The following is a 27,678-nucleotide window of genomic DNA, read 5'->3' as shown; positions in this document are numbered from 1 at the left end:
AAAATGTACTAAATTCTGCTTTTAAAAGAATTTTCTCCTGAACATCTAGGGAAAAAAACATAGTGCTCAGGTAATTCTTCATTAAAGAGCAAGAAACATGCATATCTTTAATACAGATGGCAATTGAAGTTGTCCATTCTGCATGGCCTTTTATTAGAGTTGGTCTGTCACTTAGATCATTGCTTCTTAAATGATACATAAATCCACCTATTTCATTATTCTGTGTTTCTCTTCTCTGGGGAAGGGTTGATAGACAACAAACAGCGTATGCCTGCAAGTGTGCAGGACTACCTCCTTACAATGCAGTAACAGGGAAAATCCTTTACACTGTGCTTGCATTTGTGTTTTGGTTTTTTTAGCATCACCTGAAGAAAATGGAGGGTCGACGCCTGGATTTTGATTACAAGAAGAAAAGACAGGGCAAGCTCCCTGATGAAGAACTTCGCCAAGCTCTGGAGAAATTTGATGAATCAAAAGAAATTGCTGAGTCAAGCATGTTCAACCTTCTGGAGATGGATGTGAGATAACCTTTGTTAATCTTTGACCAGAGTCTTAGAAAGATAGTGGAAGCACTTTCCTCCTTGTTGGACACAGTGAGAGGATCAGAAGCTATAGTAATGTACAGCATGTTCATGTAGGACCTATTTCTTAGGTATTTTATAGATAACTGAGCTAAAGAACATAAGTCCTCTGTAGCGTTGTTGTGCTTCCTAACTGCAAAGCTTTAATTACAAAACCAAAGTATCTTTCTTCTTAGTATCATGTAAATACAGCTAATTACTCTTACTTGTAGCTGTAGGGTTTGTGCCAAGGCTTTTGCTCAAGTGTGTGAGCTGCTGAGAGGATTGTAAATATCAGAAATTATGAACTCACAACCCCATGGTGTCTGTTGTAATCAGATGCAGTTGTGAATAGAAAACTCAAAGTTACTGTGACTGTCTCTATCTGACTCTGCAGAATATGTTTTGCTATAGACTAGCTAGGATTGAGCATTTACTAGGTTTATCTAATGTTCTGTTTATAATTAATGTTGAAATTGTAAAATTAAGCAATAAAAAGCATCTCTATAACATGTCAGCTGAAGTCTGTCTTGTAGAATATGTAGCCAAAGAAAATTAAGGATTTCTGTTGATGTGAATTACTTGATTTAAGTGCACACCTTATCTAACTCCTCATTTTGTTATCAGATTGCTGTAGAGGAGCTATAACAAACCTGAATATATTTGCTTATAGAACTTAATATTTGCATAGGAATTAAATATAGCTGCACTGAAATGAAAGAAATATAACAAGTTTGTAGTTTTAGTCCTTGTAGTCCCCATGTGTGCAGACAGTGCTGGGCAACATTACACCATTGAGGCACTGTGCATGATGGAAACTGCTAGCACTTGTGTTGCCCACAAGTGGGGTTTTGGGTGTTTTTTTCCCCTCATGAAGTGGAATGCTCTCTGCCTTCACTACAAATATTCTGCATCCCAGAGTACATAGTCTCTTTCCATTCTGGTCTGCTTCACAGGTCAGAATACAACAGAAGCATGACCATAGTTCCTGTGGTTCTGCGCCCTTCAAAGGCAGGGAGGGAGAAGGTGTACTATACTCTCATTACAGTCTCGTTTTTACTTTCATAGTGTTTGCTGAATGTGGTAGGTCTGTAGGCTGCTGTTCATGCAAACCAGCCATGGAGAGATGATCAGCGGAGAAGAGTTGCAGTTACCATTCCAGATCAGGTCATAACCAGACGTGGTAATGAATAAAGACTGATATGTAAATATTTACTGCTAACTACAAAGATGATTCAAGTTTTTAGAGAGATAAGTAAAACTGCCTTTGCAGTGGACCATGGTCCTTATTCTCTATTGCCTGAGATGTTAGTATTCACCTAAGATCCGATGTTTTAATGTCAATCCTCAGATTGAACAAGTGAGCCAGCTTTCTGCTCTTGTGCAAGCCCAGCTGGAGTACCACAAGCAGGCCACACAGATCCTACAGCGAGTTACTTCTAAGCTGGAAGATAGGTAATGCACTTTTTGTAAGTTTCTTGAACAGTTTGTTAGTTCAACAGAGGTAGAAAACCTATGAGTAGAATGCAACTCTGTTATCTTTCTCAACTTGGTACTTTTATGTTTATGAAAACAAGGGTCATTTCATTAGACGATTGCAACCTGAGGTTTAAATGTTTTGGAGATGCATCTGCTTCTGAGTATGAGCTCAGGAAAGCACATCAGCTCAGTAAAGCTGTTAAATGTGAGTTAACTGAAAGTAAGTGTTTATAAATACTGAATTCAGTGAGACCCGCAGCTTCGGATTCCTTACTGTTTGTGCATGTATTCAAAGTGTGCTTATTCTGAAAGAAGATGTTAAAATTTGATTTTGAAAAAGAGTATCTTGTTGCATTCTTGTCTACCTGAAGATCTTCCTGAGCTAGGTAGTGACACCCTCATTATCTACCACTTTATTTAATACTCCTCCTATTATCAGATCAAACTTGATACAAGACTTAACTTAGTTGACCTCTTCCATCCCCTTTTGTGTAACTGCATATGCTATCAGAATTCCTGCAATATCTTTTTTAAGAGAGTTTAATAATTTTTATTTTAGAATATTTGTTTCCATCAAAACAGATTGATCAGCTTCTCTGATCATATACACATATATGTGTATCATATAACACATACATCCTTCTTCACGAAAATTTAACATACAGGAAAGGTTTCTCTACCAATATGGTTCAGGAAGACTCTTAGTAAAAGCTGGATATAATTCCCAAGAGGGGATAATGTTCATGTACTGTGCAAAGGCAGCTGTTTTCTGATGTCATTAGTATAGATCAAGTTGCTAATACTGCTGGGTCTGTCAGTGTTGCTTTTCTCAGAGTGTGCATCCTGAAAACCTCATTCCGTTCTAAGTCTTAAAATCTTTGTGACTAGCAGCAGCACTTGTTTTGGTAGATGGGCTTCCAGCTGACTGCTCCTGGATACAGTTTGCAGTACTGTCTAACAGCTAACAAAACAATTTTTTGCACTTGCAAAACAATACTGCAATTCACTTTCTTTACAGAAGCATTAAAAATTCCTCAGGAACAGGTGGTTTATCCTGTAGTCCATAAATTATGCCATTAAGTGAACATAACACTCTCTGCAATAGATTTCTTTTCTTGTATCAATTCAGATGATCCTTTGCCCTTTTAAAATTTCTGCTAACAGGTCACTATTTTTGCTTTAAGTTTCAGCTGTGAATGGTTTTAGCTTTTCAAGGCTCCTTCATCAGAATGCTATGGTAATTCAATTGAAGTAAATCTTTTGCATGCCTAATTGTAAAGAGGCTGCTGGCTAAATCATCCTTTATCCACACCACTGGACACAAATTGAGCACTGTGATATGTTCATGCCAGAGATGAGTCAGGAATGTAGAGCTGTTACTATCCGAGCTACTAGTCTTTCCCTGCTGGTGATAGGCAGGTAGCAAGTAATGCATAATCCCTGGGGCTTGGGGGTTGTTTTTTTTTGACTATATAGACCAGAAAATAAATGATGCTTTACTTTTAAGCTGAGCAAATTTGTTACTGTTCACTGTCAGTGATGTCTACTGCCCATTTTCTAGGTACCTTTTTTAAAAGAGTGAATGGAACCTGTTCATGCTGATTTCTGGCACAGACAATGTCTTATAATTACTAACACTGTCCTGTGTAAAATATTCACAAAAGAATTTTTAAAAAGTATGAGTTAGACTGCAAAAACTACGAAAAAGTTAAAAATGCACTTGTCTTCTATTTTTTCTGGGCTGTTTAGATTAGACTTCAAGACTTTCTTCAGAAAGTACAAGCTCAAGAATTTCATTCTTTTTCTGCACATTAATGAAAGGCATAAACTTCCTTAAAATACCATGATTCCAGGAACTGGGAAAGATTAGGAGGTTGGCGAATGTCAGGAAACTTTCAATAAAATTAATAAAAACTGGAAGGTTGGCAAAGACTATTTTAAACTCCCTTTTTCACCAAGTGAAATGAGGATGCAGTTTTCCCAACACAGTATCATGACAGAGCAGCTGGGAAGCAGGAATGGTTTCCTTGGAGATATTTCTTTTCTTAAGAAACATGGCTCATGCTGAGCTTTTGGGTAATTTTTAGCAAATCACTATAACTGTCACCTTGTAGTTCATAATCTGAAAAAAATGGTATTTCTTTTGGGAAAGCATTAAGAGAACTAGGTTAAGTATTTCTTAAAAATTTTACTGTCTTGAAAAAGTAACTTTTGTTAATGAGTGAAACACAGCAAAGGCTTTTTATTTATTTTGACAACTTCTATTACTTAAGTTTTTAATTTACTTACCAGGTTTGGTTTTTTTAATGTGGAAGAAAAGCACTCTCTGGGGACTGACTTACAATAGTATTTTGGATGGTGAGGAAAACCTTGTTATCAGGATCAAAAGTCATTAAGTTAGACGCAGATCTTTTCAACAGATAAATCAAAATGTGCAACCAACAGCAAGTCTAGGGCAGATATAGAAAAGGTTAGAGAAACCAACTTGTCTTTTAAACTCTTATGAAATGTTCTTTCATATGTGGAATTAGAAATACATGTGGTAGTTGTTCTGCATAAGCTGCTCTGATTCTGTTCATCCCTTCCTTGGATTTTACCCTGGAATCTGTAAATGTACCCTTCTCTAGAAATTCTAGATTTCTCAGTTAGAAGAATAAGTTGAAATGACTGATAAATAAGTGCTTATTTTGAGAGTCAGGAAGACTGGACTTGTGTCCCTTTGTGAAACAAGTATTCCAAATAGCAAATTAACCAATTCTGCAAATGAAGTCAGTACATTCCCACAGAGTCTTCTTACAAAATGACAAGAGTTGGCATCAATCAACTGAATAGTTAGAGGCAAAATTCATGCTAAAAATTGGGACAGAGATGTTTGTAAACCCCTTTTCTAAGCATTGATAGTCACGTAACAAGTTTTCCTTTATTATGAGCTCTTTGTTTTTGTTAGGCAAAAGGAAGATAGACAAAGTGCTAGGTTTCTAAAAGGAATGAAAAATTAACAACTTCATGGCACATTCACATCAGCTGGTTTTCGTAATTCAAACTACTGTTGTAAACAGAAAAACTACTCCAAATGACAGAACTCGTTTACTATGGATGATTGGTGGATGAGAACTTCAGCCTAGAAATAAAGGTAGTCAGTGCATCTCATCTGCTAACAAGATACTAACTCTTGACATTTAACTTCATGTTTTGGCAGAATAAAAGAGGCATCATCTCAGCCCAGGCGAGAATACCAGCCCAAACCCCGTATGAGCCTGGATTTCTCGACTGGTGACAATACACAGCACAATGGAGGAATATCCCATGCCACCACACCCAAACCATCAGGTAATGTCAGTAGCAATGTGAGCAGGAAAACCAACTCTATCTGACATTTTGTGTCAATGCAGAAGTTGCATGCTTTCTTCTGGTGATTCGTTCTTCCATGAGGGAAAATGAGAATGGGGGTAGGAGAGAGATGTCTGAACTGTTGTTTCTTTGTAAAGTGTTCATATCCTCAGGCAGGAGAACAGAGAGGGATCCTCCATTGCTTTAAATGGGTCTTTTGGTCAAAAATTTCCTTTATCCTAGAAGTTTACCTTGAAATACAGATCTTTACAAAATAGGCATTTAGAAAACCAAGATAACAATTGAAAGTTTTCCATCAAAATGCAGAAACCTGAGGCCTGCCAGACCACCATAACCATATCCTGCTGTTTCAAACCAGGAACTAGAACACAAAGAGCCTGAAAGTAAAAATAACTGAAAAGAAAAACTAAACTATATTTTCTTTGTCCAAGTAGGAGCAGCACAAGAAAGATTAAGCCTTAGTATGACTGTGTGCAATTACTGTCTTAAAGAAGTGTTTATTTAATATCAGCACATCCCACGGAAGGCTTATTATTTGTTTCTTACACAATAATGATCTGTTATCCCATGTTATGGTGAGGGCTAGCCTCTGTCCAGATCCCCATCTTAGTTATTCCTTAGTTTACCTCAGTGACAATTGCTATCACATTCCACCTTGCAAGGCTGGATTTTTTTCACTAGATCTTTAGTCAGGATTTCCTTTCTTTCCCTCACATCCTGATGTGAATGTTTGATTTTCTCCCACATTTAGACAGAAACAGTATCTCCATTTGGCACTGGCAACTGGAAATAAACAATCTTGCGAACTCCTAGCAATCTCCTCACTATGCTAGCAAGAAGGATTTAACAGAGATTCCTTGTGCATGAATGTGGCTTGAGTCTTGCATGCTGGAGCTCTCTTCACTCCTTTTTTGTAGCGTCATGAACACTTGTCTGTGCTAAGGCAGTGCAGACTGATGTTCATGTATCTCTCCAGCATTTATATTTCCCTCTTCAGGGAGCAGTGTTTAGCATTTTCTTCAATGGGGGTTCATTTTTTTGAAGTTTTTATTGGTTTCAGAGGAATGCCTTCTTTGAAAATTCTTGAATGTATGTTTGGGGTGATTAATTCAAAGAGTTTATTTGCTAATTCTTCTAAATTTCAGCTGGTAGAAATGAGGATAGCAAACATGCTGTAAGGCTTGTTGATGTCAGCACAGTTGTCCTCATGACAAAGAAACCAAAATACACTGTGAGAGATATGTAAAGAAAAGAAATAAGTTTTCACTATAGAATGTAATAAATTAAATCTAGTATTTGAAAAACTTGCTCTATTGAAGTCTATAGAAATGGAAAAATTTCGTCCTAAAATAACTCAAGCATGGGCCTTCTATCCAGAGTGTGTGTTCAAAATGAATATGCAAAATGTTTGAATCTGAAACTTACTCATCTGAAAGTCTGTATACATGAAGAAGTAGAATATGTATTCTTAGCACTATCATTATGGTGAAGTGGCATGTGTTGGTTCATTCAGACCACTGAAGTGCATAACTTTCACTATGGAAATTCAGGTAGAGATATGATTTCTTATAACTTAGTGCTGCTCAAATCCTGAACATTTTGACCAGTAACAATTTTGGATTTGGTAGGCTTGAAGTTATAGAGACTTCAGGGAGAGGGCAGAGGGAGGATGTTTGTTAATTTCATATAATGTATGAAAACACTGTCAAACTAATGACTTATAATAATATCAACTAGCCATCCTAAAGAGTTTATGGTCAGATATTTGTGAACTAGCATATTAGAGAGCTCTCCATTTCAAACTTTTTCTGAATCTATCCTGACAGCCCTGCACTAAAGCATTTTGTGGGAATAGGGAATAAAAGTCTTTGGAAACGTGATACTAAAGTTCAGAGGATTAGGAGCATATACAGTGGTATAGCTGTACCACTGAAATTTCCAAATAAAGGGCAAACACACAGTTACATCTTTACTGTTGTTTTAAGCTACCCCTTACACTACTTACCTGAAGTAAATAGATAAAGCATCTCTTTGCCAGTAAAGCTGGAAATACATTAGGGCTTTTGCTTAATTTTTTGTGTTTTATAAACTGATAAAAATTAGATTCCAAATTGATCATAGTTGTGCTTTCAGGTGTGGGCTTCACTAAAGCTTGGTTATTGGGATTCTCAGACTTTTACCAGCAGGCACTTGAAGTAACTGAAGACTGTCAGAAGCTAATGATTGTCTTCTAATGAAGCTTGGCAGTCTAAATATAGATATTATTGAAGAACTGTCATCAGAATATGAGTAATACCAGAAAAAGCAAAATCTTTCATAGGTACAGCGGTAAAATGGGTACTCTTAAGTGTTGAGATTTTTAAGCATGTTGTTTCTGTGTCTCTTCTTCCCAGGTGTTCACATGGATCAGCCATGCTGCCGAGCTCTGTATGACTTCGAACCAGAGAATGAAGGGGAGCTGGGATTTAAAGAGGGTGATATTATTACCCTCACTAACCAGATTGATGAAAACTGGTATGAGGGAATGCTTCATGGCCAGTCAGGTTTCTTCCCCATCAATTATGTTGATATTCTGGTTCCATTACCCAATTAGGAATGCTGATCCACCACCTCTGACACAGATAGTTGTGTCAGTACCACTGCTTTCAAAATGCTGCTTCTTACACCTTACAAGTGCAAACTGCAGTGGTTAGAGTTATCAATTCCTAATGAGCATCTTCAGTTTACGTGTTGTCATACTATGTGGTGGTGATGCGTTGTATCTTCTGAGCCAGCATAGCATGGATTAGTTTATTGACTGTGCTGGCCTGGTAGTAACCAGAGCCATTAGTGAGATGAAATGGGGAAGATGATGGCAAGCAAAGCAGATAGCTCATAGTGAAGTAGCAGGAAGTGAAGGTGGTGGGAAGATAATGCCTATCACCACTGTAGTACCTTTTCAGTCTTAGTTCTCTATAAGAAGAGGGAAAAGTTCTTGCCATTCCATCTTTCCCTTCCTAATGATACAGTTCACACAGGTCTAACATTGACTAACCAGAATTGTATCTTCCAACCAAACTGGCTGGCTGTTCTCACAGAGAGAGCATAAGTGTAGATCCTCTGGTTTCTCAGAAAGTGAACCACTGTACTGTGTGTCCTGCTGCTCTCTGCTAAGTTTTATATTCTTAATTATTGTTAAAAGGCCTATTTCCCTCCAGAGGTAAACTGTAAGCTGTCAAATGGGGATTCCTGTAGTAGAAATGTTGGACCACAAACCACCTGAATTTGCCCTTCAGGAACTTTTAGCATGCTCACCAAAATGCCAGTAAATGGGCAAGATGGGGAATAAAACTGGCATTTATTTAATGTTTCTTGTCAAGTCTTGGCACAAAACCTTGCTGCTTAAGCACCAGATATCCTTTGTAAACTCATTCACTGAGGAATACAGTAACCAACCAAACACAACCCTCATTTCATTTGTTTCTGTCTATCATGTGTTCTTTGAACATCATTTGTGCATACCCTCTCCTCAATGAGGACAAAATAAAATGTCATTTTTCTGTTGAGCAATGAAAGACATGTGGCTGTATATGCAAAAACATTTCCCATCTGTTTAGTTGGTTCTCCTGTGTTCCTCCTTCCTGCACTTGGTGTGTACAGTGCTGTGCCTAGCTTCTTGGCATTCTTTTGGTAACCGTTGCAGAAGTTCTGTTAGTTTAGTTATCCAGAGTTCTATTTATCTAAATTGTACAGACTCTATCAGAGGTTTAATGTGCTGCTTCGAATGTGCCACTTCAATACTGGATGATGTGAAATGAAGACAATTCCCTACTGCTTAACATATAAACTATATCATGGAAAGTATTGTTATTTCAAATAAATGCTGAGAGAATAACTAGAATAATGTTGTGGATTATTTCTTTGTTGCTTTAAAATCTGTTTTCATAACTTCAGCTAACAGGAATTTTATTTTAGAAAGCATTTTCCTCATTTCCTGCAAATGTGAAAAATCTTCTTTTTTTGTCATTATAATTTTACCTCAGTCAAATAAATCTCATGCATATAATGGCCCTCATAAGTGGGATGAACTTAAGACTGACCACATTAAATTAATGTCTCAATGACAAGAATGCAGTCTTGTAGATACAGGTTATTTCATATCAAAGAATGCTGGTGTTCACAAACTCCCTAATGAAGCTTAAAGACTTGGTAACTTTATGGTTCTAAATAAAAACAGGGCTATTGTCACAAGCAAAACAGACTTGACTTAAAGAAAACTAATTTAAACCAATTCAAGTATTTTTGTGCAGTGAGAACAAAAAGACTATCACCTTTCTTGTCCCAGTTCCCAAGCTCAAATTCACTCCTGACTCCTCCCCACCAGCAGCTCACTGGCATGGGTATTTGTAGGTGTACAGTATGCCCATAAAACCTCCTTTCTGCTGCTCTTCCCTCCTCATTTTTTCCCCCTTTTTCAGTGGTAAATCCAGCACGGGACTTATTGTGAATATCTGCTGGTATGTCATGGACAGTCTCCACCTCATCGTTCTTCAACCTCAGTGTTCCTTCTGCTAAGAGTGATTCTCACTCTTATTTTTCCCCTCTTCTGCTCTCTGCCCTATGTTCATGTCCCAGTGCATGTTGACAAGAGACTGACAGAGTAGAAGTAGAGTCTTTCAGAGATGGTGCCTCATTTAAGGCTCAGTTCAATGTCAAGCTGGATGGGAGTCTGAGCAACCTGGTGTAGTTGAAGATGCTCACTGCAGAGGTCTTGGACTAGGTGACCTTTTACAGTCCCTTCTAACCCAAACTGTAAAAAAAGTATAGATACAGGTAAAATTCCTGTAACTTATTACAATTCGTCCTAAATCCAATGACTGGCCTCTAAGGAAGTTTCTGTCAGTGATTGGGAGAAATCTGTTTCAAACTCAATGGACTTGAAACTTTATACAGATGCATTAATGGTGCCATACTACAGTTACTATTAGTCAGTATTACTATAAACAGTTACAGAACAATTAACTACATTAATTATCAAGACCTGGAAGTCACAAGTAGTGCACTGGCACATCTCTGTTTTGTCAGATTATTATTCTGTAACATTTGTGGAGAGCATACAACCACAGGGCAACAACCTCAGAGATAAATTTACCTGATTTAGAGCAAAAGGATTGTTGGCATGCCGTGCTGTCCCACCCTGCTGAGGGGCCCTAGTTTTTAAGGTTTAGGGAAGTGTGGTGTCTTTCAACAAATGGGACCAGAAAGATTGCACAGAATAGTCATCATGATGACATGGGCCTGGTCTTGACATGTTGCACAATTATTGGCACTTCCTTATTGCTCTGTTCTGTGTCTCCTGCAGGTAATACCCAAAGAATGCTTTGTTCCTGAGGTGGTAAGATCAAAATCTGACTTGGCCAAGAGAGGGATTACCAGGGCCGACAAAAGTTTGCATCTAAACCTTCAGTACAAGGATAAAGAGGGTGATCCAAAACAAAGCAGGAGGGTGTTTGCTTTTGCACATCAGGTAGTTCAAAACTTTGCCTATGGAGCTCTGTGACTCTTTCATTCTAGAATCACATGAGATATGTTGTTGATGGATATAATCTTTTTTCACTGGGAGACTTACAACTTCTGTCATCCTGCTTCCTAAGGTGTATGTTTTCAGAAATATTTTAAAAATATGACATGAGTTCCTAATTACCAAACTTGGCTGCAGAACTGCTCCTCACAGAGGAAATTAGGAAGTCTGCCAGCACTGAGCTATCAATTGCCAAATAGAGCTAAATGCTTTATGTTTGATGTTGGTTTCTTTTTTCTGTTGAACTGTAAGGTTTCTTGAAGCTTTTACCTTCTTAGCCTTCTTTATTTATTGCAGAGTGAATCTTTCTGAAAAATATAACAAAGTACTCCAACAGTTCCCTGAACAGTTCTCCATCTAAATAAAGAAGTGATTGAAAATGTGGGGTTTTTCTTCTTTTAAAATATCTTCTCCCTTCCAGAAAGAAAGATGGTAGTGACATCTGGAATTTTGTGTTTGAATCTGGCTTACAGACAATTCTCCCTTTGAAGATAGTCATACTGCTTTTCCTACACGAACTACCTTGACAAGACTTGAAAACTGCAATGAGGACTTCTTTTCTGGTTTCACACTTCCAGGTCTCGCATATCTTTATGGCCACTCCTATGCTGAGTAATAGTTCCACTTCAGAATGTATCCTAAGCTTCTCTTATCTCATGAAGGCAGGTGTAGGTCAGTGGAAATGGGTCTTCTTCCCAGCACAGGAGTAGGCTGACTTTGTGATAGGCAAAGGAGGTCGTGAATTTGGGCATATACACTTGTTTAAAAGTGAGTACATTCTACACACATGTTTAATTTTCTGTAAAGCACAGTAGGTCGTCCTAGACTTAAGCTCAGAATGTCTATAATGTTCTGTAATTATTATTTTATTATTTTGAAACTTTCAGCACTCTGGTAGTTCAAGCACAGATTGAAATTTCCAGAAGACTTTGCTGTCTTTCCTTGCCATTTGGTCTAATGTGTTGTCAAAGATGGGAACAGCTTTGTCATACATATTCTTGCTGTGCACTGTAATGTACAGATAATTTCTAAGCTGTTTAATAGTATTTCCTTGGAGATGCAGCACAGTGGAGCAGTCAAAGAAACAGCAACTTCTGCCATGCCTTCCTAGAGCTGCTGGCTCTTGAAGGATCTGGCAGCTCTGGGACACGCACAAAGAACATCTCCCTTTCAGGTGCCACTAGGGCAAACAGTGGACAAGCTGAATTCCTTGTAGGGAGAGCCCTCTCCTGGCCCACAGCTCATTTGGTGGGGTACTGGCAGCCAACCTCATGCTTCTTATACTCCCTTGCGCAGTGCTTAGGGCTTGTGTCTTTCACTTTCCCTGCACCTTTCGTGAAACATGGAATTGAAAAGAAGCACTAACAATGCAGGGAAAGATAAAGGGGCTCAAGCTCCTCTGTCTCTTCTCATCTTTGAGCTGAGAGGTTCCAGGAGAGGCTGGGCCGCTCTCTGACAAGATCTGCTTTCCCAGCACCTGCAGATACATACTGGTGCTTCTTTGGGTCACTGTCTGAAATTGTAGGGTTCAGCAATTTATCCAACCACCATCAACAGTGCTTATTTCCTGTCCCTCAGCAGTCACTGACTTGTGGCATGTCCTGTGCTCAGAGCCTCCACATGGGCAGCAAGATCCTTCAGTAGGCACTAGTGGTAATGCACATCACCAAGACAGCTGTTTTAGTAGCATTTCTAATGATCCCCATAGTCACTCTGTCTCTTCCCACACCAGAGGTTTCCAAGGTCATGCAAGAGGTTTGCTAAGCACAGGAGGACTGATGCACAGAGAGAGAGAGAGAGAAAAAGCCTGGCTTCAAATAAGGACCCTCTGCCAGGGTGTTGTGGGGCTGCACATCCCCGGATGATGGGCATAGTGCCCTGGACTTGGCACCCCACAGCTATTTCCCATTTCATCTCTCTACTGTGGTGAGCACCAATGCCACCCTCCATGGGCTGCAAGAGCGACCTCCTATAGCCCCCTGCTAGCTGTGCTGTGCTTCCACACCACAAAGACCATCTGCTTTGGTATTTCACTTTGTTGAATTTCATGAAGCCCATTTCTCCAGCCTGTCCAGGTCCCTCCAGATGCCAAAACAACCCTCTGTATCAGCCACTCCTCCCTGTTTTGTATCTGCAAAGCTATAGGGGGTGCTTAATCTTCCAAACTATTAATAATGAAATCACACTGTCATAGAATGGTTTGGTTTTGAAGGACCCTTCAGAGATTTTCTAGTTCCAAGCCCCCACCCTGCCATGGGCTTGGACATCTTCCACTAGATCAAGTTGCTGAGAGCCCTGTCCAACCTGAGTTTGAACATTTTCAATGATGAGGAAACTACTCTGGGCAATCTGCTCCAGTGTCTCACCATCCTCCTTGTAAAACAATTACTTTCTTATGTCCAGTTTGAATTTTCCTTTCAGTTTAAACCACTTCCCCCTTGTCACTACAGGCCCTTTTAAAAGGTCTCTCTCCATCGTTTCTATAAGTCTCTTATATACTGAAAGACTGCAATAAGATCTCCCTAGAGCCCTTTCTTCTCCAAGCCAAACAACACAAACCCTGTCAGCCTTTCCTCGTAGAAGATGTGCCCCAGTCCTCTTGCCGTGTTCATGACCCTCTTCCAGCCCTACTTTAATTAAGAGAAACAAGCTGAACAAGATTGGACCCACTATTGGTCACTGGTGCACATCATTCATGTCAGGTCATTGTGCCACTGAGCACAACTGTCTGGGCCCAGCCATTCAGCCAGTGTTCCATCTACCTCACTCTCCCCTGGTCGAACATAGTTTGTCAGCTTGACAATTATGATATAAAACCTCAGAGAATGTTATACCACAGGACTCTAATAAATTGTATCTATCTCTGTAGCATTTGCCTATATCCTATAGGCACCATAATATCCTAAACCACTTTGATGCTTAAATGATGGCAAGATTCTTAAATATTGAACATCATAAATCTGTCATCTATTTTCATGTTAGTTGGTGAAACAAATTTTCATAGAACCAAGGAAAAATTTAGATTTGTAGAGTCTGATTCAACCTCCTTCTCAGAGAAGGTATGATTAGACAATGATGCTCAGGGCCATGTCCGGTTAAGTCTTGAACATATACAAGCTGGAGGTGCAGATTTCCCAATTTTTTTTTTTTTTTTTTAAGAGAGGTAGAACATCCTTAGTTTCTGCTGGAAATAGTAAAATCATAGCAGTGTAAAAGTTAGCTGGCATATGCTATGCATTATGACCCTGTGTGGCTGGAACAGCTATAATGGCTGACTGTATGAAGAATTTGAGGGGTACTGAGGCATCTAATGGTGGATGTGACAATACACAACTTGCATAATTGCACTGATTTGATTGCATAACAAGAATTCCACAAATACCTTGGCAAAGTTTCAAACATTTAACATGCATTTGAAGTGCCTATATTTAAAGTTTGGTTTCTTGAAGTGCCCATTGAGTTTTCATTTAGTCCAACTGACATCACAGATTTTGTTTGTAAAGTTCCTCAAGTATTTGTATTTATTACTCAGAAGCAGTGAAAGCCTGGCAAAACTCGTCTGTGACCCTTTCCAACTGACAAGCTAGATAATCCTCTGCCAGTACTGCAAGTAGAACTCAGTGCAGTATATGCAATTAAATTTTCTTGATTTATGTTGAGATCTGTTGTTTGATTTGATTGTCAACACATCTAAAATGCTGATCAAAAATTGTAGCACTTAATCTAGCTGGGCAGTCCCAGTCAAACATTTCATATCTCCATCTGCCTGGATCTTCTACAGATCACAAGAATAGGAAGAAACCCAGAAGATCCTGGGTAGGAATTTAGGAGGTATCATATGCCTGAAGCTTCAGCCCATATATGGGGTTGCAGGATGAACAAGGGCTTCTTAGCTTTAGAAGAGGAAGAAAGGAAGTTCAAACTGCTAGGAGGAAGTTTCACCAGAACCATCCTCTCTTATTGCTGAATTTTCAGGTGATACTGGAAAATTAATTTATTTCCTGAATCATAAGGGAACAGCAGAGCAAGAAAAAGAGGGAGGAATTTTATTTCTTTTCTATTCTTCTAGAGATAGGATGTGTATTTCTGAAATTTCTCTGATTTTAGCCTGTAAGTGAAATATAATCAGAGGTGCTTCTAGAAAAAAACTGCACAAAAAGAAAAACAGTCATAAATGGAAAACCTTGCAAGCATAATTTACTTCTTCAGCATGAGATGAAAGGTGGCCGCTCACAATCTTCTTGCAGTAGGCCGTAATGGCTTGTAAGCAGATCCAGTTACTGTAATGCAAACTTGAACCACAAGGAAAAGATACAGAATGATGATAGACATCAGCACACATCAGTGGTGATGTCTAAAGGAAGCCACAGATGCATCACCATCAATTCTACAGTGATTTTCTCATCAAATGGTGTACCCAGTTCCTCTGTGATGAGTGAGGTACAGGGAAGAGTAGTGCTAAGGCAGCACATCAGTTTCTGCAACTCCTGTAAGCAGGTGCTTTAGTGTTGTCTTCCAGGAGCAGAACGAACTACAGATATAAATTTAATAGAAGGCAGCTGGAATGTTTATGGTATCATTTTAACACTTCTGATCAAGAGGATAAAAAGCCCGGTACACCACAATGTCCAATACAAAAGAGCAGAACTGCTATCTCAGCTATGTGTAAAGCTGAGATAGCTGTTAAAAATGAGTAAGCTTCCAGAGGTATAGGACATCATAGATCATTTCACCACAACCTCAGCATTCCTTCTCCCAGAAACTGCTCCTTGCTTTCACTTTGGAGCACCCCAAAGTTACTATTTGCTTTGGCCTGGAAGTCTAGCAGTGTCTCATGGGGTTCCTAAAGTCACAAAGTCACATCACACCTGATCTGTTTTAGGTTCTAGGAAGAAACTCAGAATAGATTTGATTTCACATGCTGACAGAGAATTGTTGCCAGAAACTGGGTGATGCATTTAGTTTTAATTCTCCAACTATACATTAATTCTCCAACTATACATTAGGGGTGATAATAATTCCATATTTGACAGAGCTGTTGAGGATGCATATTAATGTGCATAAAGCTCTCGGAGTTTACACTGCGGACTTGAGAAAAAAATCTATTGTTTTCTTTGTACAGCTATGGTATTAATCCAGCCAAAACAAAATTTCTGCTGTTATTCAAGGCAAGCTTTTTACTTTTGACAGTTTAAGAATATTTACTAAGCATTAATACTCTAAACTTCAGCTTAGAGTCTGAAAACAGAATTAAGCTGAAGATATCTTCCACTGAATACTGGGATGGTGTTTGGCAACAAGAGTAATTAATGCACTGCAATTTCATAGCTATCTGGAGGTCAAAACTTTAGCACTTCACTAGGACTGTGCAGATGCACAGTGATGTGGTCTCCGCACCTTCATGTCAGAGGGCCTGTCAAGTAATACTGCAACAAGCATCAGTGCTTCTATTTCTATTCTGATTTTCAGCTGGAAAAAGTAATAAATAATCCCCAGTTTACACATTTTTCATTTCTTTATGCCTAAAGGAGCTTCATGGAATTCCAAAATTCCCTGTAACCCAAGGAAATCTCTTGCTTCCTGCTTCTCTGCAATATTGAGCAGTATCAAAAAACAAGTCCGCTTATCTGGCTTTATGCACACTTTGAGAGACACTAATACTAATACTAACACTAATATTAATACTAGTACTAATACTAAAACCCTGGTAGAAACTGGAAGCACAGACACGTGTTAAATCTTCCTCCCCACATCAGACACTGCATGCTGACAGTCAGATGCAGCCACTTCTGAGCAATTGTTTCCATTTTGCACAACATGCTTTTCACTTGATATCTGTTTTACTTGATGTTTCTCTCCCTCTTGATAGCGTGCAACTGTCAATCTTTTTCTAAGCTTAACAGATATCAGTAGCCCATTTTTGTCACAGCTCCTGTGGGGAACTAGAACAGGGAAAGACTGTGCAGAAGCAGTAATTTCACAATCCCTGCTGAACTTGTAGGCTCTCATGAGATGTAGAAAATGTAATAGAAAATGCTTTGTTCCCGTTTTCATACCCTGGAAAGCATTTTGTCAATTGATGATGCACAGCCTTGCAGCCTCGTTGATGCATTATGACTGTGGTTCATTCTGACATGCACTCAGCAGCCACTGGAGAAGCCAGTCTGTTTCTTCAAGCTGCATACAGCCTGTGGTACCACCACCTTTTTAAGACGCGGGAGGGATGTACATCTGTTTTAAACGAGTGCAAGATTTTTCAAATTAAATGCAGCTGTCGATCTTTTAGATATTGGACCATGGTGCGCTACAAATGCCTCATTTTTGTTAGTGTTTGGTGCTACTATTGTGAGCCAGTAGAGGGCACCCTGATATTTCATTTTAGTGTTACTAACTTTTAAATAGATACGTTGTCATTCTGAAATTTACATAATTTAAAAATTATTCAAAGGATACTGTTAACTGACGTAGAGACTCCTATAGATAATGGCTATTGTACAAAGACAATTTTGAAAGTCTTCTTGTCCAATATCATCAAAACCTGACCATTAGAATTTTAAAACCCCCAAGACCACAAAAACCCAAGTTGTGGAAGCTCACCCTACTTACTTTCATCTGCCATATTTTTGTAACGCAGGCAATTTTTTTTTCACATGGACCTTCAGAATTGATTAATAAAACACACCTAAGGGTTGAAAAGTCCAGTAAAGCAGGTGAATAGCATCCACTTCACCAATCTGTCCTGAATAAAGTCATTTTTAGCTGTCACATAGCTACAGATCCTTCCAGCACAAAATTTTTATTTCAATCCGGAATGCACTGATTTAAACTAAGCTTTTTTTCTCCCCTCTACCCCATATAATAATAGAATTGCAGATACTCACCTTCAGAAAACATAAAATTAAAAAAGAAAAATCTGAATAGCTTCTGAAATTATTCAAGCACGAACTACTTGTCACAAATACATATGTCAGCCTTTAGCTAGAAAGAGAGTTTCTTACTTTGGGCCAAACTCTCTCAAGGAATATATCAGAATATGAATATTTTGACAGTTCACAGAATCTCTCATCTGAAGTTCTCTGAATATTTCACATATATTAGTTGAGGTTCCTTATAGTAGCAGAAATTTATTATAACTGGTTTATATGTGAGCCCTTGAGCAATAAGTGATTAAAAACCTCTTTTTACAAAGTATGTTTTTGAAATAATTGTCACAGTGCTCACTGTGAGCCTAGGGTAATTCCAAATGTGTTTTGTTTTGTTTCTCTAAAAATGCATTAGGAGTAAGAGGAGGTGTGGGAACTAATACTGTCTAAGAATTTAATTAATTTGTAACTTGGCTGCCAGAGGTGAGAGACTAACGAACAATAAGTGTTTTTAGGAGTAAAGTTGCATTCTCCAGGGACATTCCAAAAGTTATTCTTATTGGTAGACAGCAAAGCTGAAAATACCTCTTAAAAATGCTGAAATAAGTACTCTTCATGTGAAATCCTAAAACTATCCACAAAACTAGATTGTAATCATATCAACCTTATGTGCAGAAGGAGAGAGTGCATGGAGCAAGAGGATAATAAACTAAGACACTGGGAACTTGTTGTAGACAAGGCAGAGAGGACTCAGGATGTCAAAGGTATGGGAGCAATGATGGCAAATCATTGCCATGTGTGCCTGCATGACCCCACCTGCGAGATGGCCTGGTGTCATCCTCAATAATGCCAGTGCTTTGTAAAATGTGGTTTTGTCCAGCATCACACAGAGACACATTTTCCTTAGACTTTCACTATTCCTGGCTATCATTTTGACCATTTATAATTAATTAAAAAGAAAACAAAACAGTCTGGCAAGAAGAAACTAGGTCTTTTTTTGTCCTTATTGGAATAGAAAAACAAGTGAAGAACACAAGAGTGGGGATAGAGCTCCATGGATACAGGCTTCTGCTTCCACCAGCACACCACTGTCGGAGGGAAGGCTTACAGGCTCGGCTCCAGGCATGACAATGTCAGCACATTCCTTGCAAGTATCGTGAATGTGCAAAGTAGAAATGTTTTGTTGATAAGCTTTGGAAAATCCCTTCTAGCAACCAATCTTTGCTGTCTTTATTCCTTGGTCCTTTCAAAGCATCATTAGTGACAGCAATTGCATCAGCCAGTTCTTTGTTCCGAAAGACCTAAGGGAATTCCTTACAGTTAAACCCATCTGGATTACAAAACACAGGGTTTCCAAGGAATAGGCAGTCTCAAAGCCAAATTATTTGGGTATTCTGTGCTGTGATAGATTTTCAAAACCTCTAGACAGTACAGATGGCAAAATATCTTGCAATGGCTGAAAGCAATCCTTTTCAGAGGATGTTTAAATTTTCATTCCTCTCCAAATATTTGATATTTTTGTCTCCACAGTATTTTTTATATGCTGCAGGAGTATTGCAACCATTTCCCTAAGGCAGCTAAGCATAAGCCATGGCTGACAGGCTGGCAAGCAAGCAAGCAAGACCTGAGTGAATGAGCCATGGTATGGACCATGGATCAAAAAGTGCCAGGAGAACAATCCCTGGAACAGCTGGAAAGGCCTAGAGTGATACCATTGTGTATCCATTTGAGACAGCATGTGGCTATAAACACCTGCAATAGGAGTTTGGGAAAGCTGGTATGTGGACATCTGGCACCACATAGAAACAGAGCACTCCAAATGCAACTGTTAAAGCATTGTCTGCAAAGCCCTCAGGCAGAGCCCATCATGGAGCCACCAGACAGCGTCACTTTTTCTGCATCCTCAGCATTCTGTGCATGTGCATGTGTGTGCACAATCCTTTATCTAACACAGTCGATCCTGCTGGTTTGATCCACTTAATAAAGAAGTCAACTCAACTATGTCACGTTATCTGGTGTTCCTTTTCTCCAACAAGATCATGTTATCAAAAAATAGAAGTTATCTTGCTTCAAAATAGTTTCTCCCTTTTAGTGAGAGATAACTTTTTCTTACATTTAAATGTAAATCTAAATTTCTTACATGTAAATGTCTCAGCATTAGATAATTTTTCCTTTCTTTGTTAAATTCTTGCTTTTGACCCAAAATGGAGATGGAAAAGGTTTAATGTTCTGCTGTCTTGTTTTCATGTTTTCCACTGAAGCAAAATGGCTGCTGTTTTTTCTTGCTTATACATTCTATATGCCATATTTTTCCTGGGTTTAAGTAGAACAAACAAACAAACAAACAAAACCCTGAAAAAACTAATATTTCTAGCTTTTTAAAAAGTACTTAAAACTTTTACTCTCTTGAGGTGTTTTATTCTAAGTTGGCATTCTAAGAAAAACTCCACTGGAAACAGTTTGTAATTAAAAAGTAACATTTTCTGATAAAAATAAGTTTTAGCAAACTATTTTCAGTAAGCTCTTGAGTATCTCTGATTAAAGATGTGACCTATAGCAAGACTTCCTAGGCTGAGATTAAAATATATAGGGTCTTATAGAACCAAAGAATCATAAAATGTCTTGGGAAGGGATCTTAAATACATCTGGTTCCAGCTCTCCTGCCATGGGCAGGAACACCTTTTACTAGATCAGGCTGCTCAGCGCCCATCCAACCTGGCCTTGAAAACTTAGAGGGATGAGTAGTTTTCCTGTCGCACTCTGTCCATATAAAAAGTCCTTCTCCTCTTTTATAAAAGGCCCTTTAGGGTACTGAAAGTCCACAGGTCTGCCTGGAGCCTTTTTGCTCCACACAAAACAGACCCAGCTGTCTCAGCCTGTCACTATAGGAGGGGTGCTCCAGCCCTCTGATCATCTTCATGACCTTCCTCTGGACATACTGTAACAGATCCATGTATTTCTTGTATTAAGGACTCCAGAGCTGGACACAGCACTCCAGCTGGGGAATCACAAGGGTAGAGTAGAGGGGGAGAATCCCCTCCCTTTGCCTGCTGGTCATACCTCTTCGGATACAGGCCAAGGACTGGCCTTCTGGGCTGCAGGCACATACTATTGGCTCATGTCCAGATTTTCATTCCCAAAAACTCTCAGTCCTTCTTGGCAAGATCATTCTCAATGACTTCTTCTCCCACTCTGTATTTAGATCTGGAATTGCCCCAAGACAGCTGCAGGACCTTGGACTTGGACTTGTTGAACTTCTTGCAGTTCTTGTGGGCCTACTTTTGAAGCTAGGTCCCTCTGGATGGCATCTCATCTTTCTGTTGTGTGAACAGCACCTATCAACTTTGGGTCATCTGCAAATCTGCTGAAGGTGCACTCAATCCCATCATCAATGTCATCGGTGAAGATATTGAAGAACACTTGTCCCAAGACAGAGCCCTGAGAGACATCACTTGTCACCATTCTCCATCTGGACAAAGAGCCATTGACCCCAACACTCTGGCTGCATCCGTCCATCCATCCATCCATCCATCCATCCATCCATCCATCCATCCAATTCCTTCTCCATGGAATAGTCCATCAATGAAACCTGTGTTTGGAGATGAGGATATCAGGGAGCATATTGAAGGCATTACAAAAGTCTAGACAGATACCATCTGTCAGTCACCCCTTGCTGACTTTTGCCATCATTCCATAATAGAAGGCCACCAAATTGGTCAGGCAGGATGTGCCCTAAATAAAGGGCTGTGCTGGCTGCCTCAGATCACCTCCTTGTCTTTCATGGGCCTTAACATGTCTTCTGGGAGGCTCTGCTCCATGGTCTTGCCAGGCTGGTGAGCCTCACCAGTCTGTGGTTCACTGTGTCTTCCTTTCTCTGCTTTTTAAACATGGGAGCAATGTTTCTCTTTTTCCAGTCACTGGGAACTTCACTTGACTGCCAGGACTTTTCAATTGTGATAGGAAATGTCCTGGTTACAACATCAGCCAGTTCCCTCAGGACCCTGTTATGTAAGATGGTGTCTATAGATGCTGTGATATGCAAAATTACTGGACAACTTGCACCATGTTTTTTTCACTCAACAGTTTTCCAGTCCACAAGTTGAAGCAACAGCCTCTTATTTTATATTTTGTTCATGTTTTATGTAGGGTAACTTATGCTTAGGTAGAGGACACACACCTAGTTGTTAAGAAGCTTGTCCTGAAGGAGAAAATGTTGATAAAATAATACCAATTTCTGAACCTCTGTTATCAAGATTATTCTTTTTACTTTCATTTTTTTCCTGTCATCACATCTCTCTTGCATATTCACTGTAACTCATGTTCCAGGGGAGACTAAAAATAGTTACTCCTTTTCACCTCTTCTGGCTATATATTAGAATAGCATCAGCAATTCTTTTGCATTTGGCTTTTGTTCTTATCTGCTTAACATTCTGTAAAACTTTATGTAGCTTTTCTATTTTTGTTGTGGATGCTCAGACAACAGGGATCTAGATGAAAAGCACTTTTTAAAATTCCTAAATTTGTAACTCCTGCCTGCACTTAGCAGTGCCCTGCCACAGGCTGTGTGCATCTCCTTTAACTTTCTACTATTTTGGTCCTGTGACTGGGAAACTGGTTACTTGACTTTATTTCCATACAATTCTCTACAGAAAGAGGAAAAAATTCTCCGTATTGTTTTTTTAACAAATAAACATGGTTCAGTTCTACAGTAACTTTGCATACCAATACTTAGCAGACGTAGACATAATCCTACATAATACCCATTATATCTTAAACTTGTCTGGAGTAGGTTTTTCCATATATTTTCTACAATATTATATTATTCAGACCTCCTGTACTAAGATCTGTAATGACAATCTAGAGTGTAAGGACAGCCTTTAGATGCTGCTGCTCAAGTGCACAGAGAAAACGATTAGCAATCAAAGTGTCTCGCATTAGCAGCATTTCCAAACAACTAATCCTGTGCAGTTGGTATCCTTGGGGTCAGCACTTCTGCAAATCGGAACCAGCTAGTGGGGGTATCCCCACACAGAGGGAGATAGAAGGAATGCTGGAGCCCAGGAGTCCAGTGAGGAAAGGGTAATTAGAGCTTCCTCTCTGGTTATTATCAAGAAGAAAGCTGTACAAGGTTCCTGCTCAGTTTGACACAAAGGAAATACAAGAAGCAAGAAGCTTCTGACTTAATACCCTTCTCTCAAAGTAATAAGAGGAAAAGCATTAGGATATGTTCCTCTCTTCTGATTAGGTCTGAAAACTTTTTCTTGTGTGAACATCTCACCCAAGTTTCTGCTTCTATGATTTCCAATTAAGAGCATAAAAGCTAAGCCTTCATACAAAATATATTTCCAAAGTGTTGATTTATCAGTCAAAATATTTTGTATAAGCTTCTGTGTGGATATGCTTAATATATTTCTGACATCTTTAAAAAAAGAATGGCTATGTTTTCTGACCAGCTTCTCTTATGTTACAGCTGCACAAATCCAGAAATCTTTCCCAGTAATTCTTTGCAGGTGATCTTACATTTAGATGAATTTATATGAGAAATATGTGGTTGATTTTTAAGAAGGGATCAAAACTCAGTTCCTTATATCTGCTTAGGCTATCAGAAAGGTCTTGTGAAGTTTTTAATCCCCCATCTTTTACTGTCTATGCTATTTTTCACCTCTACAATCTGCTGGTTCATGGACAGAGCTGAGGGGTTTGGCCCACTCAGAACTGGTTTTCATTCTGGGCTGCTATTAAAGGATAAACAGAGATGATAAAAACAAAGTGATATGCATGAGTTTTATACTCGTAGCTGCTTCCAGCAATCCAAAAGAAATCTGCCCTTCCATACTAACAACAATGTATCTAACTTTCTGAAGTATGTCAATAGAGTAGTAATCAGTAGTATAGTTTAGTAGTAAGAATTTGTGTTTGAAATACATGAAGAATGTTTTAAGTTAACTTTATGCGAGGCTTTCTCTCTAAATTCCTCTCTCTTTTCTTGAAAGGATGCTGAATGGGTCACTAACTCTTACTACAAACAAGTCAGACAAACCAAGAGTGTAGCCTCAGTTGAAGGGGTTAATAGAATCTGAAAACCTAACTCTCTCTTGTATGCTGTCAAAATCAGCTAAATATTATAATCTTCCATTATGGTAGCTAGTTGTTAGTGGTGATGAAATCCAGAGAAAATACATGTAGTGGGTTGACCCTGGCTGGGTGCCAGGTACCCACCAAAGCCTCTCATTCACTCCCCTCCACAGCTGGACAGGGGAGAGAAAATATAACAGAAGATTCCCGAGTTGAGATAAGGACAGAAAGAGCTCACTCATCAAAGACCGTCACAGGCAAAACAGACTTGAATTAGAGATATTAATTGAATTTATTACCAATAAATTCAGCGCAGGATAAAAGGAAATAATTTAAGGCCTTAAGAAGCACCTTACGCCCACCCCTCCCTCTTTCCCATCTCAACCTTCTCCCCCCAGAAGTGTGTGGAGACAGGGAATGGGGGTTACGGTCTGTTCATCACATGTTGTTTCTCCCACTGCTCAGGAAGGGGAGTCCTTCCCCTTCTCCAGTGTGGGGTCCCTCCCATGGGAGACAGTTCTCCATGAACATCTCCAATGTGAGCCCATCCCATGGGCATCAGTCCTCCCCAGACTGCTCCAACGTGGGTCACTCTTCCATGAGCTGCAGTCCTTCAAGGACAGGCTGCTCCAGTGTAGGTCCCCCTTGGGGTCGCAAGTCCTTCCAGGAAACCTGCTCCAGCATGGGCTCCTCTCTCCACAGGTCTGCAGGTCCCTGCCAGGAGCCTGCTGCAGCACAGACCTCCCATGGGGTCACAGCCTCCTCTCAGGCATCCACCTGCTCCAGTGTGGGGCTCCTCTGTGGGCTGCAGGTGGATCTTTACATTCATGGATCCTCCATCCATGGGCTGCAGGGGCACAGCTGTTTCACCATGGTCTGCACCATGGGCTGCAGGGGAATCCCAGCTCCAGCACCTGGAGCACCTCCTGTCCCTCCTTCTGCTCTGACCTTGGTGTCTGCAGAGTTGTTCCTCTCACATATTCTCACCCTGCTCCTCTCTGGCCACAATTACATCTGCACAACAATTTCTGTTTTCCTTCTTAAATATCACAGAGATGTTACCACCATCTCTAATTGGCCCAGCCTTGGCCAACTGCGCATCCATTTTGGAGCCACCAGGGACTGGCTCTGCTGGACATGGAGGAAGCTTCTGGCAGCTTCTCACAGAACCCACCCCTGTAGCCCCACCCTGCTACCAAAACCTGGCCATACAAACCCAATAAGGTATGTTAAACAGAAACTCACAGAAATGTGACAATATTTAATGCATTATTGTAAACTGCAATTCTGGGTAAAAAAAAACAATCAGAAAAAATACTAGTGGGGTTTTTAACTACAAGGTTTCTCAGTATGATTTAGAATTACACAATTGCCTAAGACTGTCAGTTTTCACTCAAGTGCTTCAAACAAGCAAAGAGCTTAGGGGAATGACTTAGATGTTCCTAATGTTTAAACTGCATTTCTTATATTGTGGTTCACAGTAGTTATGCAACATTCATTATCTGAGGGAACTTTGCTGTGTTTGAAATAAATTAAAAAACTAAAAATAAAGGCTAGCTCTTACAAAAACAAATTGAAATATTTGAATTTCAGCACTATTCTTCTTTGGAAATTTAGAACTAGTTCCTCCTCACTCACACTTGGCCTTTTCTGGTGTGGAAAGATTCACACTTCACTAGTTTAAAAAGACACTATAGCATAAAGACCTTTCTAACATATTAAATCTTGTAAAGAATTTCATTTGGTATTACAGAGACAACCAGCATTTCACCTCCACAATCCCTGCATTGAAAATTTACCTTATTTCATCCATTTTCTTTGATGACATATGTATGTTTCTATAGTACATGGAGAACAAGGCAGTTCATAATAATGCTAAGTAATTTAAAAGTTTTTAATGGATGCTTTAGCCCCATCTAAACCTGAAGAATGTTCTTCAACGGTTTGGGTACTTGTAACTGCATGCTAAAAGAGCACAGGGCAAAAGTGTTATCACATTGAAAATCTCTGCCTAGCTGGCATACAAGTACTTTTTCTTTTCCATTTGTTATAGAAAACATTCCTAATGTCAAGCATTACTAGCACACCTCTGGATTCCCTGCATATTTTCATTTTACAAAAGAAGCTGCATTGTCCTCTCTTTTTTTATATAACTACAGAAAAAATTTACTTCCTTGTGCAGTAAGTACCATAAAAATTAAGTAACCTTTGAAATATGTCAAACAGTTTCTTCAGATAGCATATCATGTAAGTCTCATACAGGCATTTAGCTAGAGATGCAAGACAAGCTGATAGATGACAATAACAAATCGTTTAACAAATTATCTGCGGTCTCTTTTTCATGCACAATTAGGAAGGCTTTGTCTTACTTTCAGCTCTTCAACAACTTTGAGTAATTGGCACCAGGCCAAAATAGGTACCTGCAAGTAAATTTAATGCACTGAGAAAGGCTTGCATAGCATTCCGGCAAACTAAGAAGGACCTTGGTGATGGTGAGGGAAATGCTGTTTGCGTTTGGAAGTGTTCAATATATTGCTTCATTTTCTCACTTGTTCTCAGAAAGCACCTATTACTGGATTTTTGTTTACCTCATCATTAATATCTTGAACTCAATGCATCCAAAAGTGGTTTGTGAAAAGGTAATTTTGAGTCATAAAATTTGGAGGTTGAGAGACATCCACAGAGGGGATGAGGAAAATAATGCCCAGAATTCTTGCCTGTTTTAATGGCTGCACCAAATTTTCTGCTACAGCCTATATCACAGTATCAGCTGTCTAATCACTCAAATTTTATTGTCTATCTCTTTGAAAGATTTTTATGTTTTCCCATGCATCTCAAAATCAGAATTCATATTTAACTGCATGGATAGTAAAAAGTGAACCCCCACATTTTGGCACATTGCCAGTTCATGTCCAGATTTTCATCCACCAGCATTCCTAAGTCCTTCTTGGCAGGGCTGTTCTTTATCTGTTCATTTCCCAGCTTGTATTGATACTGGGGATTGCTTTGACCCAGGTGCAGCACCTTGCTCTTGGCCTTGCTAAACCCCATGAGATTCCCACCCCTTAAGCTTGTCCAGGTCCCTCTGGATGGCATCCTGTCCCTCAGGCATGTCAACTATGCCACTGAGCTTGGCATTGTCTGCAAACTTTCTGAGGGTGCATTCAATCCTGCTGTTTATGCCACTGATGAAAATATTAAACAGTACTGGACCCAACATAGACCTCTAAAAGACAGCACTTGTCATTGATCTCAGTTTGGGCATTGAGCTGTTGACCACTGCTCTCTGGATACAACCATCCAGAAAATTCCTTACATACCTAATAGTCCATCCATCAAAACCTTCTCTCCTCAATTAAAGGAGAAGGATGTTGTGGGGGATCATGTCAGAGGCCTGCTTGAAATACTGCTCTCTTGAAATACTTTACTGTCCTCTATGTATAAATTGTATTTGGAGGCCAGTAGCTAGCAGAGTACCTGAGGGGTGAATACTTGGTCCAGTCCTATTTAACACCTTCATAAATAAGCTGGATCATGGGGCAGAGTGTGCCCTCTGCAAATGTACACAAAGCCAGGAAGAGTGGCAGATACACCAGAGGATCATGTTGCCATCCAGATGGATTTTGTCAGGCTGGAGAAATGGGCTGACAGGAAATTAAAAAATTTCAACAATGAGAAATACACAGTCCTACACCTGGGCAGGAGCAGTCCAGCAGTGTCATTGCAGAAAAAAAATAAATGAGATCTTGGCTGCATTAAGCAAGGGATTGCCAGCAGGTAGAGGGAGGCA

The 27,678-nt window shown here is 39.5% G+C and overlaps 1 protein-coding gene across 1 annotated transcript in view; it reads left to right on the top strand.

Moving 5' to 3' along the window:
- Positions 1-9,270, top strand: part of SH3GL2 (SH3 domain containing GRB2 like 2, endophilin A1) — a 92,583-nt gene extending 83,313 nt beyond the window's left edge. Inside the window, exons 6-9 of the mRNA XM_048292489.1 lie at positions 360-518; positions 1,912-2,015; positions 5,239-5,369; positions 7,784-9,270. Coding sequence (XP_048148446.1) covers positions 360-518; positions 1,912-2,015; positions 5,239-5,369; positions 7,784-7,983 — 594 coding nt within the window. The 3' untranslated portion in view covers positions 7,984-9,270. The remainder of the gene's footprint in view (positions 1-359; positions 519-1,911; positions 2,016-5,238; positions 5,370-7,783) is intronic.
- Positions 9,271-27,678: the final 18,408 nt, after the last annotated feature.

The sequence above is a fragment of the Corvus hawaiiensis genome, chromosome Z (assembly GCF_020740725.1).
Source record: "Corvus hawaiiensis isolate bCorHaw1 chromosome Z, bCorHaw1.pri.cur, whole genome shotgun sequence".
In the NCBI taxonomy this organism is placed as follows: Eukaryota; Metazoa; Chordata; class Aves; order Passeriformes; family Corvidae; genus Corvus; species Corvus hawaiiensis.
Note: the sequence above shows the minus strand (reverse complement) of the source record. Positions and strands in the feature narration are given on the sequence as shown.